This window comes from Eretmochelys imbricata, chromosome 2, assembly GCF_965152235.1.
Source record: "Eretmochelys imbricata isolate rEreImb1 chromosome 2, rEreImb1.hap1, whole genome shotgun sequence".
Taxonomy (NCBI): Eukaryota; Metazoa; Chordata; order Testudines; family Cheloniidae; genus Eretmochelys; species Eretmochelys imbricata.
In genome coordinates this window covers 181,865,784-181,881,292 of record NC_135573.1, presented here as the reverse complement: position 1 = coordinate 181,881,292, position 15,509 = coordinate 181,865,784, and the positions used below count along the sequence as shown (strand labels likewise).

Below are 15,509 nucleotides of genomic sequence, written 5' to 3'. Positions count from 1 at the left end.
TCTATAATTGAGAGAGAGAGAGAGAGAGAGAGGGGAAAACAGATCCACTTTTCAGCTTGGCAAGCATTCCAGTTTCTTTTATACAATCTATCTTATATAGCGTATAAGCCCCTAAAATATAGTTAAAACCACCTCAGATGTATGACATATTAATGTGTGTTAACTTGTGTAACTGACAGAGATCTTATTGTATTTGATGCAAAGATGTCAATACATTGCACTTTGATTAATAGTTTTAATTAAAATAACTGTGTTTCTCTATCTTAGCCCTTAGAAATTGGATGAAACTGAGCAAAGGAATATTTTAAGATGAGTTTCTGGAATAATTTCCTAGTGGTGAGCTCTGTTACAGTATGTTAGTAGTCTGAAGAGAAACTTAATGATCTGAAGAGAAATAGTAGAAGTCCCATTACATGGATCATTTGAAACTATACTACACAAAGCATTCACAGATACCCTGTAGGGAGTGATCCTGCTTTGGCAGCGAGATTGGCAAGATGGCCTGATGGACTTTTGCCATTCTAACTTCTGTGATGCTACAGTGCAGTTTAACATATACAGAAGTGAATCAGTCATCTTGTACTGTTGTAGTGTTCCAGCCTACTGAAATCTCTTATGTCCAATTTTATTTTTTCCACTAAAATTTAATATATAAACCTCTCAGAACATAGAATCATAGAATATCATAGTTGGAAGGGACCTCAGGAGGTCATCTAGTCCAACCCCTGCTCAAAGCAGGACCAGTCCCCCCAACTTGTTAATTGTTACATGTACAATGCTGTGCCAAAACAGCTGTTAACTAGTCATTTCTGGCTATGTATTTCTGCAAAACTGTGTTTACTGGGATTACTTGCTATTTGAAAAATATAAATGGAACTGCATTTTTAATATTTATAATTAGAAGTATAACTGTCATATTCCTTATCAAAAATGTTTTAATAGATTATTAATATATGCTAAGCAATGTATGTTCCGTTTCTTTGTCTTAGCAGTTGTCCATAGGAAAGACTTCGTGCAAAAAAGAGGACAGAGATCTGGCAGTTTGGTCTTGTCTAGTTGTGATAATAACCTTGCAGATTTGGGATTCCTTAGGTCAATAGAAAACTGTCCTGTTGTTGTACTGATGCACTTAACCTTGTGAATGCAAACTGATCTGCTTCAACCTTCTCCTGCAAAGAGAGCTGTGATATTGAGCATGGTCTTGGAGGCAGTTGTATGTCTTAGTTTCATGTGAGGAAAAGAGTTTCATGGTGGTTCTCATTGTGGGTCATAAAGAGTGAAAATTCAGTAAGGAACTACATGGGAAGGAAAAAAGGAAACATATCGAAATCCAGCACCTTTTGGATCCTTACATCCAGAGGAAGCCCCATTGATTTTTGAATTCTGCACGTGCACTGTGGACACTGCTAGTGAATCCCAATGCATGGGTTAGGGAAGTAGCAGACAGTGTATCTTGTTTATGCTGGCAGAAAGCATGGTTTTACTTAACCTTTTGCCATATGAAGGTATAATCTCCTGCAGTATATATTGGTATAATCACCTTTCAGTATGGTTAAGTTTTGTAAGGATTCTTTTGTGTGTGTGTGTGTGTGTGTGCGTGCACGCACAATATTGCACTGTAGGGTCAAGCTAATTTTTGGTTGTTTATTGAAATAGAAATAAGAAACACCAATAAAAAAGCCTCTCTCTCTCTTTCTCTCTGAAATTCAGGACATATACAGTATGCTATTTTATTTTGATTATAAGATAGTGTGTGGTGATTATGCATTATGTGCTATGGTGTGGTGTATATATACTATATGTAGGCAGATTGGAAGTCGTCTTTCCTTACAGAATAACACAAGGAGTTTCCACAGTTTGAATAAACTCTCAGTGGAAGGAACCATGCCAGACAAAACAGTACCAAATATTCAAATACATATATAAAAATGTATTAGCTTTTTATATACAAAATATTCATGGTCGTTGCTTATCCTTTTTGTGGGCAGTTTTAAACAGGAATTTTGTCTTTTCTAACGAAGGGGCACAGAAATCTATTTTGTGTATTTCAATCTGTCATCAGAGTGATAAGTTCTTTACAGTTAACTCACTATTTAGCTAGTTGGTGGTGGAAGGGTAATACTGCATTCATTGTGTTCACTCATTCATGTGTGATACTGCATTTGCTCCGTTTTCATCTTTTTCTTCACAGCAAGCCATTGACAGTGAGGTGAGAGCAGAGGCAGTTCCTTCAGTCACAGTAAAGGTATTGTGCTTTGCTCAAACTGTAACACTTAAAACAGTAGCAACAAATCTCCGCAAACCTTTCACATTTGTTGTCCCTTTTACTTATGTCATGGAAATGGGAATAGAGCTTGAATGCCATATATATATATATATATATATATATATATATATATATATATATATATATATATATATATATATATATATATATATAATATTTACAATTTTATCTCCTTTTTTGGTGTGGGAAGGGAACTTTTTTCTAACTTCCTGCCAAAATTGTAGCTTGATCAGCAAGTTATATATATATCTTCTGTGTTAATTTGTTTTTAAGGAAAAGTCAGATAAAAGATATGTAAAGACTATGGAGTTGAAAGAAGTAGTTTTGGGAGTTTTTCATAGTGGGTGCCTGACGGTGTACTCAGAGTTTTAGATCCTTAACTACATTCTGTTGGAACCCTGTGTGTGTTTGCTCAGAAATTTTTAGAAATATTCACCTTTGCACAGAGAAAACATTTCAGTTCAACAGGTGAATTTTTTTTAGGAAGTTTGAGCAAAATCTCTTCTAATGTCTTTTTAGTTATGAAAGAGTAAAAATAAATGAATTTGTCCTATTTGTAAACTTTTTATTCATGCATTTACTTATAGCTACAGCAAAAATATGAGAGGTTTTAATTTGAAAGAACGTGGTCATAGTCCTCAGTGAAGATTAATGTTTGTGCTTAGTTTTGAAGAAAAGATTTGTGTGTGCACGCAATACGTTTCTTCTGAGCATTAAATCAAATTGATGGTAATTTAGCTTCTGAACATGCCACAGTAACTTCTAAGATTTTTAGCAGAGCAAAACGAAGGCCTTGCTTTTTTGTATTTCTGCCCATTCTTTCTCTCTCCAGACTGAGAAGCACAGGGACTGATGAGACCAAATCATAGGCTGGATTCTGATATCTTACTCTAAGTAGCACCTTACACCATAAGTAGATGACTTTTGTAGAGTAAGGTACTCTGAGGAAGGGTTAGCAGGATCTGAGTCTACATAAGGGAGATTTTAAACATCTCATTCAAAACACAGGCAATAAAATTTGCAACAAAACTGTCTTAACAGCAAGAGGAGAAAACCATGTATGATGAAAAAAACCACCGTTGCCACAAATTTTATGGTCTCAGTAATTTCTGCTGGAATAATCTGTAACTTCTGAACTTTCACTTAAATAAATTTTCTATTTTTCCCACCTCCTCCTCCATTGGGGGCTTTGCCATTGACTTCAGCATGACCAAGATTTTACCCACAATCATTGCAATGTAAACTGTTAGAAAACTATCTCCAGCCAAGCACCGGTATTAGTGGTAGAACTGGCCCCTCTCCACTTCTAGTCATGTACACTGAAGTGTGCACATCAAAGTCTAATTGGGGCTATTTAAATTCTAACATTGTTAACCACAAGCAATTCCTCTTTTTTTTTTTTTAAATAAGCAAACCATCCCACCCCACAAAATTACATGAAAAAGGTTGTTGTTGCAGTATTTGTCTCAACTGCAAATAATAAACAGTTGTTGCTGGCAATTGGCGCAGCTAAAATAGCGCTGAATAGTTTGGCTGCTGGTGTAGACAAGGACAAACTATGTTTAGCACCAGTTGCCGTTGCTTACAGCTACGGATAGTAATAGGGAACTTCTGTAATGTAGACAAGCTCTTTGGAACAGCAAAATCAGAAAAAGTGTGGAAGCACAGAAGATAAGGTTCCTAGGTTACCATGTTGCTCATGAGTAATGTTTTCTGTTCTTGTTTCTCTGGCCAAATGTGTAGCCTAACAGGATATTGTTTGTATGCTGTGGATAAGTTTAATATTAACTCTAGACCCTTAACTTCTGCATTTTTGGACTTTTTCTGACATTAACTGTTATAATATTAATGTTGGGTTAGCATAACTTTTAAAATTTAATTTATGCAGTAGAGAAGCTTGGCTAATACTGGACACATTATGAAAAAAGATAAGCATATATTAAAATAAGGAAATAGCCATACTGATCAAGTCAATCCGTTCTGATTCAGCAAAGCTCTTAAGAATGTGAGTAATCCTGTATTTATTCAGCCAAACATTTCAGGACCTGGAATTTAAGCATGTGCTTAAGTGCTTTGGTGAATAGGGATACAAGACTCATGCTCACGGTAAATTGTATAGCTATATATTTTGCTGAATTGGGATCTATATTAATATTTCTGTGTGGCACCAAATATGAGAGACTTGAAAAAAGGATAATTCTATAAAACGAGGGATAGATGGCAGTCCTAGGTGAGATAAAAGATGTTTTTCCACCTTTAAAACTGCAGGACTAAAATATTAGATACAGTAATTTAAGGGTAGAAATCCCTCAAGCATTTTTTTTCTGAGCAATAATCAATCTACTCTATATTTTGGGGCGGGGAGCCATGGCCTAGGGCCTTTCCAAAGTCTATTGAAGTCAGCGGAAAACTCCCTCTGACCTGGGCTTTGGATTTGGGCCTTAGTGAACATTTGGATGTTTTATTAGCCTTAGAGAACCACGTCAGGATGGCTGGGTTCCAGCTGAGTTTACACTGGTGCATAAATGCACCCTTATGTTGGAACTTAGACGAAGACAGCATGCCATCATAGCTAATAGTAAACTTTTTGGGAAAGGGTAGAGGAGGACTGTTTTGTTACTGGGAGTGCAGATAACTTTTCTTGTTCCTCTTCATCTAATCAGAACATCCATGCACATAATATAACTTAATCTGGAAAAGCCGAACACCGTTGGAAATCAGTACAGATTTACAGATTGTGACGGGACAGGTCAGATGGCTATAGAAAAGTAGTGGGAGATAGATATGTTAGCTCCAGGCTAAACAAATCCCTGGTATCAGGATAAGTTAAACGGCAGCTGCTCCAGGTCAATTAAGAACTTTCCAGAAGGCTAGGTTGATTGGGACACCTGAAGCCAATCGGGCTGGTTGAAACTAGTTAAAAGCCTCCCAGTTAGTCAGGTGGGGGCGGATGTCAGGAGCTGTGAGAGGAAGTTGTGCTGTTGGAGAGACTGAGCAGTACACACCATATCAAGTACAAGGAAAGAGGCCCTGAGGTAAGGGTGAAGTGGAGCTTGAGGAAGTTGGGGCTGCTGTGGGGAAGTAGCCCAGGGAATTGTACGTCTCAGGTTTCTAAAAGGTCAGCTACCACAGCTGATACTATTAGTGTCCCTGGGCTGGATCCCAGAATAGAGGGTGGGCCCAGGTTCCCCCTCTTTCCCCCCCCCCCCAATTAATCACTGAGACTGGGAGACAAGAGAGACTGTGCAAGGGAGAATAGCTTCTCCTCACCTCCCTCACTGGCTTATGATAAAAGTGGCTCAGTAGACTGTGACCCTTGTCTCTAGAGAGAAAAAGTTACGTGGAGGGTCACAGTGAGCCTCTGAGGCTAGCGAAATCCTCCAGGAAACGCGGGACCCATGGAGACAAGGACAGAGCTTTGTCACAAGATGTATTTATAGACTCTACTTGGTGGGTAGATTTATAAATTTCATTTAAGTTTTATTTGATGCTGTAAATCAATCTATATTACACAAGATGTTGCAATAAAAATTCCCAGGAGTAACTTTAGATCAATTAGAATGTATCAAATTTTCTTACAGGACAATTAATAGTTACTACCAATCATATAAACACACTGATGTCCCTACATCCTACTTTACTGATTTTTAAGTAGAAGCTCTTCATTCAAAATAAATATAGGTGATGGAAAAGCCCTTCTTAATTAATGGAATTTCATAATTTTATGATTTACAAAGTTATCAACTTTGGCTCTTATCGCTGTAAGAGAACATAAAAACTATTCACACATTACATTTGTACATAACAAAACATGTCAGATTAATTCAAACAAGATAACCTCCTGATTGTGTTTGACAAGTTTATGCACAATTTTCAAAATTAAATTTCTCCTTGGGTTCTGTTACAACAATTACCGAACAAGTTTGTGGACATATTTTTTCTACTAGAGTTCTAAATAAGGATTGTATTTAATTCTTCAAAAAGCCACTGGCCCAGCAGAAAAGACTTGTAAAATAGATGCTTGTAAAAATAGGTAATGGGCAAAATCCTCACCGTTGCCCTTTATGCCACCAAAAAGGCCAGAGAAGCATAAAAAGAGCCCTAAAGGCTTCAGCTGGGAAAAGATTCCCAAGGTGCAGGCTGACAGACTGACAATATCCTGTAGTGTCCTGGACAAATCTTATGGAATTAAGATAAACTTTACTGAATTAAATTAGATCTTACTGAATTAGGGTTCATACCTTTTTGGTCCACTGTATTAAAAATGCTGCTGTTTTGTGTTGTTATGGAATTGTATGTCTCTTTTCTAGAAGGAGAGGAATGCTAATGTACTTCCACCATTATCAGCCCTTTGAAGCCACCCCCCTGGAGAGGTGTATATCTACTAGTTCAAACTGGATTCTCCAGGGACCAACAGACACAGAAAGGAGTTTTGGATAAATAGCCTAGTTTTAAACTGTCTCAGGGCCTTCTTCCTTATCCAGCAAACGGACAGGACCACTGATGCCCAGAGAGCCCCAATTTTTAACATAGGGTTGGAAGGACTGGACCTTTTGAGGTCCCATGAAACTGGGTTCTTATTCTGAGCTGAAGCTGTGATAAACTTGCAACCACAGGAATCCCCTTGGGTGGGGATTTGAAAGACTGCTCCTGTCAGAATCTATGTTAGGATTGGGGTGAACTTTGGTAGGCTTATTAGCATGCATGTAGATGTAAACATCTTTTATTGTTTTTAATATGTTTTCTCTGCAGTCCTTTTTTACCTTAAGAATAAAATAGGCTTGTATAGACGGTGTGGCATTTGTAACAGTTGACAATCATGCTGCTATCAGTCTCTGAAGAGAAAGAAAGCAGGTGTGCTTTGGCTGCTTGGTTCTCTGCTCGTAATAAAGCATTGATGGCAGGTAACTGTGCAGGTTGGAAGTACTGTGGTCAGAAGGGAGTGAGATGTGGGTCTTCGCACAAGAAAGAAAATGGTTGGGAAGCTGGAAGTCTTAGAGTGGATGCCATTGCTGGACCATTGAGGGGGAATACAGGTGCCATTGCCCTGATCTGTAACACAGGCACCATGGAAAGTGACTGCCTCCAAAAGACCCCTTTGCAATATGTGATGGAGGAGTGACTGGACTTGAGGTGGGCACAGGGCCATCCCTAGCAATTCTGGGGCCCTCCGCGGGATGTGTGTGTGGGGCCCAAGGCCTCCGTGTGGGGGTGGCTTGGAGGGCAGAGGGGGACCACCCCCCAGCACTCACCGGGGGCCTGACTGGGGCTGGGTCACTGCACTTCCTGCTGCCAGTGAGTGCAGGCCCAGCCCTGCTACACTCCTCAGGAGTGGGGGTGGGTCTGGGGCAGAGCAGGGGTGGAAAGAGGCAGGACAGGAAGAGCTGGAGCAGCACGCAGCTGTGCAGGGCATCAGATGCCCTACGCAGCTGCGTACTTTGCGTATGGGTAAGGACGGCCCTCGGTGGGCAAGACCTCAAATGCAAGGCAACATCATATAGTGCTTCAGGGATTCTTGTCAGAGTTTCAGCCCATTGGATAGCCCTCAGAGGTTGCTATAATTTAGACAGAGCTGTCTAAATTTACGCCAGTGCCCTCTCCAGCCCCCGTAGCTGCCCAGGATCAGGAAAGCGCAAAGGTAGTTTAAAATATCTTAGGTTTCAGAGTAACAGCCGTGTTAGTCTGTATTCGCAAAAAGAAAAGGAGTACTTGTGGCACCTTAGAGACTAACAAATTTATTTGAGCATAAGCTTTCGTGAGCTACAGCTCACTTCATTGGATGAATACTGTGGAAAGTGTAGAAGATCTTTTTATACACACAAAGCATGAAAAAATACCTCCTCCCACCCCACTCTCCTGCTGGTAATAGCTTATCTAAAATATCTTAGTCCCCATTCCTCTCCTGTGGGGTTGTGAATTCTGGCTGTACCTTAGCAGCACAGGAGAGGATCTCAACCAAAACATGAAGAAGAGCTCTGTATAGCTTGGATGCTTGTCTCTGTCACCAACAGAAGTTGATCAACTGAAAGATATTACCTCACCCACCTTGTTCTAGTCCTGGTCTACGCTACGAGTTTGGGTCGGATTTAGCAGTGTTAGATCAGTTTAGCCCTGCACCCGTCCACACTACGAAGCCATTTTTTCTGACTTTAAGGGTTCTTAAAACTGGTTTCTGTACTCCTCCCCAACGAGTGGATTAGCGCTGAAATCGACCTCGCTGGGTCGAATTTGGGGTAGTGTGAATGCAATTCAACGGTATCTGCCTCCGGGAGCTATCCCAGAGTGCTCCATTGTGACTGCTCTGGACAGCACTCTCAACTCAGATGCGCTGGCCAGGTAGACAGGAAAAGCCCCGCAAACTTTTGAATTTCATTTCCTGTTTGGTCAGCATGGTGAGCTGATCAGCACAGGTGACCATGCAGAGCTCTTCAACAGAGGTGACCATGCAGTACCACAATCGCAAAAGAGCTCCAGCATGGACCGAATGGGAGGTACTGGATCTGATTGCTGTATGGGGAGATGAATCTGTGCTATCTGAACTCTGTTCGAAAAGACGAAATGCCAAAAGAGTTGAAAAAATTTCCAAGGGCACGAAGGACAGAGGCTATAACAGGGACCCGCAGCAGTGCTGTGTGAAACTTAAGGAGCTCAGGCAAGCTTACCAAAAAAACAGAGAGGCAAACGGCCGCTCCAGGTCAGAGCCCCAGACATGCTGCTTCTATGATGAGCTGCATGCCATTCTAGGGGGTGCCCCTACAACTACCCCAGCCCTGTGCGTGGACTCCATCAATGGACTTGCATGCAACAGGGATGCGGATTTTGGGGACGAGGAAGATGAGGAGGAGGTTGAAGCACAGCAAGCAAGCCTAGAAACTGTTTTTCCTGACAGCCAGGAACTGTTTCTCACCCTGGATCTAGTACCCTCCCAACCCACCAGAAGGCGGAGAAGGGACCTCTGGTGAGTGTACCTTTGTAAATATAATACACGGTTTAAAAGCAAGCGTGTTGAATGATTGATTTGCCCTGAAGACTTGGGATGCATTCGCAGCCAGTACAGCTACTGAAAACATCTGTTAACGTGTCTGGGGATGGAGCAGAAATCCTCCAGGGACATCTCCATAAAGTTCTCCTGGATGTACTCCTGAAGCCTTTGCAAGAGGTTTCTGGGGAGGGCAGCCTTATTCCGTCCTCCGTGGTAGGACACTTTACATGCTGCTGGCCTGCTGTGGTAGTCTGGAATCATTGCATAACAAAGCATGGCAGCATATGGTCCTGGTGTTTACTGGCATTCAAGCAACATCCATTCTTTATCTCTCTGTGTTATCCTCAGGAGAGTGATATCATTCATGGTCATCTGGTTGAAATAGGGGAATTTTTATTAAGGGGACATTCAGAGGTGGCCGTTCCTGCTGGGCTGTTTGCCTGTGGCTGAACAGAAATCACCCCCACTGTTAGTCATGCGGTGTGGGGAGGGGTAAAGTGATCATCCCAAAGAATTGGGTGTGTGTGTGGGCGGGGGGGCGGAGTTAGTTGGGTTTGTGCTGCGCGTTAATCCGAAAACCGCAGCCCCTCCCTTTAAATGGCCAACCCATTTTAAAGGGCCAACCCTACGGGTGCTTGGTATGTGAAATGAGGGTGGCCTGTATTTTCTGGTCTGGAAAGTAAGTCCCTTGTTGCAGCAGTTCCCACAGACCAGAGTTCCTAAAGAAGTGAGTGTCATGTACCTTTCGTGGCCATCCCATGTTTATGCTGGTGAAACGTCCCTTGTGATCCACCAGTGCTTGCAGCACTATTGAAAAGTACCCCTTTCGGTTTATGTACTGGCTGCCTTGGTGGTCTGGTCCCAAGATAGGGATATGCGTTCTGTCTATCGCCCCACCACAGTTAGGGAATCCCATTGCACATTTCCCAGAATCACTACCCTTGATAGCAGCAGCTCAATGATCGCGTTGGCTACTTGCATCACAGCAGCCCCACAGTATATCTGCCCACTCCAAATTGATTCCCGACTGACCGATAGCTGTCTGGCGTTGCAAGCTTCCAGAGGGCTATCACCACTCGCTTGTGAACTGTGAGGGCTGCTCTCATCTTGATATTCTGGTGCTTCAGGGCAGGGGAAAGCAAGTCACAAAGTTCCATGAAAGTGCCCTTACGCATATGAAAGTAAGATCCACAACACTATGCAGTCCCACCAGTCTGTGCTTGTTTCCCAGGCCCAGAATCGGCGTTCCACGGCATGAGCCTGCCCCACTGCCACCAGGATGGCCAAATTGCCGGGGCCCATACTTTGAGAGAAGACTGTGTCCATGTCCTCATCACTCTCCTCACCGCGCTGCTGTCGCCTCCTCACCTGCTTTTGCTGGTTCTGGTTCTGTATATACCGCATGATAATGCGTGTGGTGTTTAGCGTGGTCACAACTGCTGCGGTGATCTGAGCGGACTCCATGCTTGCTGTGGTATGGCGTGAGCAGGAGAGCAGAGTGGCAGCAGAAGCAGCGGATGGATGACGATGCTGACAGCAATATGGTGCCTCCACGGAAAAAGGCACAAAACGATTGTTGCTTGTTGCTTTCACGGAGGGAGGGAGGGGTAGGCTGGCAGTAGACTGTGCTGCTGGCTGGGAGAGCTATCCCTCTGCCAATATTCCAGGCAGGACTCTATTAGACAAAACTTAAAGAAGAGCATGACCTGAGTCACTCCCATTTATGTGCAGGTGCCCCTGACAGACTTTACCGAGGTCCGCCAGGAGCACCCATGTCCGCCCAGACGCCCCCGGCAGACCTCACCGAGATCTGCCAGGAGCACCCATGTCTGCCCAGGAGCCCCCACTGCCAGAGCACCCAGGAGGCGACAAAGACAGCTACCAGATGTACTGCACTGTCGGCTGCCACAAGGCAATGAGCTGCTGCTGTGTAGCAATGCAGTCCCACATTTGACAGCACTCAGGAGACATATGGTGACGGTGAGCTGAGTGGGCTCCATATTTGCCGTAGTATGGCGTCTCCACGGGTAACCCATGAAAAAAGGCGCAGAAGGATCGACTGCCGTTGCTTTCATGGAGGAAGGGAGGGAATGGGGGCCTGACAACATATACCCAGAACCACCCGCGACAATGTTTTTTGCCCCGTCAGGCACTGGGATCTCAACCCAGAATTCCAGTGGGCAGCAGAGACTGCGGGAACTGTGGGATAGCTACCCACAGTGCAATGCTCCGGAAGTCGACGCTAGCCTCGGTACTGTGGACGCACTCCGCCAACTTAATGGTCTTAATGGTTTTAAGTGGGGACACACACAACTGACTGAATAAAATCACTTTCTAAAAATTCGACTTCTATAAATTCGACCTAATTTCGTAGTGTAGATATACCCTTAGGAAAAGTAAAGTATTTGCAAAGATATTTCTGTTTTATAAACATGGTATTCACATATAACTTACCACTGAATTTAGGTGTCACTATTTTCTCTAACTTTCGCAATGTAAATAGATATACTCAGGCTCAGAAAACTAATTAAACTAACACCAGCAAAGACATTAACTCAGCCCTTTCCAGCTCTGTTGATTTCATTGAGGTTTACATTTCAAAGCATGGAGCAAACTTTGCCTTTTTATGAACATTGCAAACATTACTAAGCATGGACAATCTACACACAAAACTTGCACCTTTTTCATCAAAATAGTTTTAAAGATTGTTTTAGCTAAACCATTGCAAATCTCTCCACGGGGACTTTTATGTCAGTTTATAAGAAGGTTATATCTGTTTAACTTAGTTTTGTGCCATTTTTGTGTATAGATATATTTAACTGGAGTTGAAGCACATTTTAAAAACATTGGGCTAAATTCAGATCTAAGTCAACGACTGCAACTTAAAGTTGTACCTATTTCCTGAGCTTAGCTCATTACCTTCATCTTTATCCTCTTCCTGGCTAATTTTCCCGTTATTCCAGGACAGTTAAAATGAGCTTGACACTCAAACTAGCAGCTGAGACAGCTCCTGCTCACACTAGCTTCTTGCAGCTGCTGTCTTGAGTGCTCTTGGTGGAGATCCCTTCATTCTGGAATTTGCTTCCAGCACTAGTCGGGTAGAGCCTGAATCTGGAGACCTTTAGGACACTGAAAAACTCATTTGTTTTTTGAAGAGCTTGTTTAAGGAGATGGTCTGTTTTTTGCGGGAAATGTCCTTATTTTTCTGGGAAAAAGGCAAAAAATATGTTTTTATATATGCTAACTATGATAGGATGCATTTTATAAATCTAAAAATCTGAATAAATACAAGTTTTTATTTTTTATCAATACATTTTATCTGTGAACTTGACTTTGAATGATGTTAGCATGGTTGCTTGAGATGTATATGGTTTCCCCAGGCTGAATCTCCACATTACATGTAATGAAGGTATGTTATATATGCATGTTAGGGGTAATGTAACACTGGAAAACAGCTTCTGCATGAGGAGTAGATTCTATCGTTGCCATGCCATAAAAAAAACAAGGATTCCATGATTTGGTGCTCACTGAACATAATGGCTGCTAAACAGAGTCCTTTTGATGAAATAAAAATATAGAGTAATACCTTATTTAAATAATTGCCTAATTTTTTACTATTTATATTGACTACTGCCATTATTTTACATTGAAAAACCCAAACAAACTGGATATTTGCAAAATAGAAAACAAATCTAATGTATTGCAATTGGATAAGATAAATTAGTCTTGCGTGAATTTTGATAAACCATCTCACTTTTTTCTTCTCACTAGCTGTCAAGGCCTACCATTACATTTTCATGGAGTTTTCTTAGCTGCTTGTTATAGTGGAATTGTGCAAGTGCAAATCATCATTGAATGTGATAATTTTTGCTAATTATGCTGGTTTTAAAGTCATAGGTAGATTAATGTGCTGCTTGTGTGTATAAATACTTTTTTACTTTCAACTTCAGATCACACTACAGAGCAGATTGGCTGTGCAGAAAACAAAATTATCAATATGTGTACAACCTCCTTTAGCACTGACCCATGACCAGTTCATCTTTGATGATCTAGGTAGATTCTTCTTTTACTGTTACAAAGTATTATAATGTATTGCTTTATCTGGAATTGTTTGAGCCTTATTCTAAGATTTACTTAGTGACCTCTAAGTAGACATGCACCAAGCTTAACTTTTGACATGATGATGATTATGCTCTGTTTTAAAAAAAAGAAACGTGAGTGGCAGTCACAAAAACCCAACAGAATGTTAGATTGTGTGCAAAACCAGAAAGATAGAAAATAATGTTGAAAATAGTATACAATCATATAATGTAATGGTACATCCTAATTTGCAAGCCTGTGTCCAGTACTGGTCACTCTACCTCAAAAAATATGTGGTATTGTGGTTACTGTGCCAGTACAAAGAGCTTCTGCTGAGCAACAGGAGGGGAGAGAAGGTTCAGTTATTTGTGCCCAGTCAGGCATAAGCTTCCTTCTCAGCACTGCCCACTCTGGCTTCCTTACAGCCTCTTTGAAATTCTGTCAGCTGCAGGCTGGATTGCTTTGAAAATTGCAGAGGGAGCTGCAGGCTCCAGAAAAGTGTCCTAGGGCCTGGATCTGGCTCGCGGACCATATGTTTGACAGCCCTGCCCTAAAGCATCTAACATTGGTCACTGCTGAGACAGGATAATGGAATTGATAGATCTTTGGTCTCTTCTGGAATGCCAATTCCTATGGTCCTACTGCATGTTCCCTAAGGAACAGAGGGCTGAGGGCCCTGATGCTATGACCTCAATATAGAATTGCATTTGTATTGAGTCTATCTTATATTTGCTGCACAGAGGCATTTCACAGTTGCATTTTAAGAGCGTTTTGAATTGGAGCATCTTGTTTTGCTTTTAATAATATATATTGAAGAAAAAAATTATGTGCAGATTTGATTTGAATTAGTTCAATGGAAATGTATAATATAACTTAACCTAAAAATATTTCCTTAAATATTGGAAAATGTTAGGTTTTCTTTCACTTGGCCATATTTATTTAATGTACTTTGTTATTATTTGTAGAGTCATGTGGATCTAAAGCTGTAGCCCTGTCTGTCTTTCTGAAGGGGAATTGTCCACCAGCAGAGCTGGAAGGAGATGCTGTGGCTTCCTATAGCACACCCACAGGTGAGCAACATGAGATTTCAAAGAGGTTTTTTTTCTTTTTAAAGGTTTTGATTCCCTTATGGCTCTTCTTTCTTTCTTTTTAATTTCTTTAAAATATTTTAAAGTTAATAGTACTGTGCTGAAGAATTTGGTCTCCTTTGTTTTAGTTAATATTTTATATAGCACCATTAACTTGCCTGACCTGTTCACAGAGTTAACAATATACATTTACAACTTGGGAAACAGGCTTCCCATGTGCTGTCTCAGCAATTTGCTTCTATCCTGATCGGAGAGGGACCTCCTTTGGGTGTGAGAAGTTAATTACCTCTTTATGACCATTCAGTCCTTGACCTCACTGCAGAGGCTGCCAACAAAAGTGACAATTACTCTCTCTGCACAGAGGAGGAGGATTAAATGGTTGCTGGGACTGATTATTCCCTCACCCTGTTTCCCTTTTACTCTTTGGAATAGCATTTATGATTGATTTACTTGTTTAGAATAAATAAGAACAAAATGTGAATTGTTGCATTTTATAATGACCTAATCACCCCAGGCCATCCATAGTGACACAACAGGTCAGTTTGCTCTGACATCTATTGTCTTTGCACATCTTGCTGGCTAATCAGATGTCAAGGACAAGGAGCTAAGTTGAATGATCCATGTCATGTCAGGACTGTCTCATGTTTAACCACTACTACACACAGTGTTTAATTCTCAGTCAGAACGTGTGTGTCTTGGAGAAAACTGGGTGACATTTTATACTACTGGTAAAAGTGAGTATGTGGAAATACATTGATTTATATCAGCTGAAGATTTGGCACCAAGTCTGCTTTCTCTTTTCCTCCTTCCCCACTGGTTGCAGGAACAGAATGGAGGGCATTTCTCCCATAGGGAATCTTTGTTTCATGTGCTCGTTACTCCCCATACTACCATGTGTATGTCAGGCAGTATGGGAAGCAGCATTCCTATAATGAGTGTTTTTCTTGATCTCAGGAAGCCTAAGGACCATTGGATTCCACAAGAACCATAGCCCTCTTCAGAGGCTATGAGAAATGCATCTACACAATACTAAAAAGTGTTGAGGACAACATCTTTTGTTTTCCTTAAGAAA

At 41.4% G+C, this 15,509-nt stretch overlaps 1 protein-coding gene across 14 annotated transcripts in view; it reads left to right on the top strand.

The window, feature by feature from the left end:
- BBS9 (Bardet-Biedl syndrome 9) overlaps positions 1-15,509 on the top strand; it is a 432,422-nt gene that overhangs the window by 84,666 nt on the left and 332,247 nt on the right. For all 14 annotated transcript variants that reach the window (XM_077811045.1, XM_077811042.1, XM_077811050.1 and 11 more), the window contains 3 exons: positions 2,192-2,245; positions 13,220-13,322; positions 14,315-14,419. In XM_077811045.1, coding sequence (XP_077667171.1) covers positions 2,192-2,245; positions 13,220-13,322; positions 14,315-14,419 — 262 coding nt within the window. The remainder of the gene's footprint in view (positions 1-2,191; positions 2,246-13,219; positions 13,323-14,314; positions 14,420-15,509) is intronic.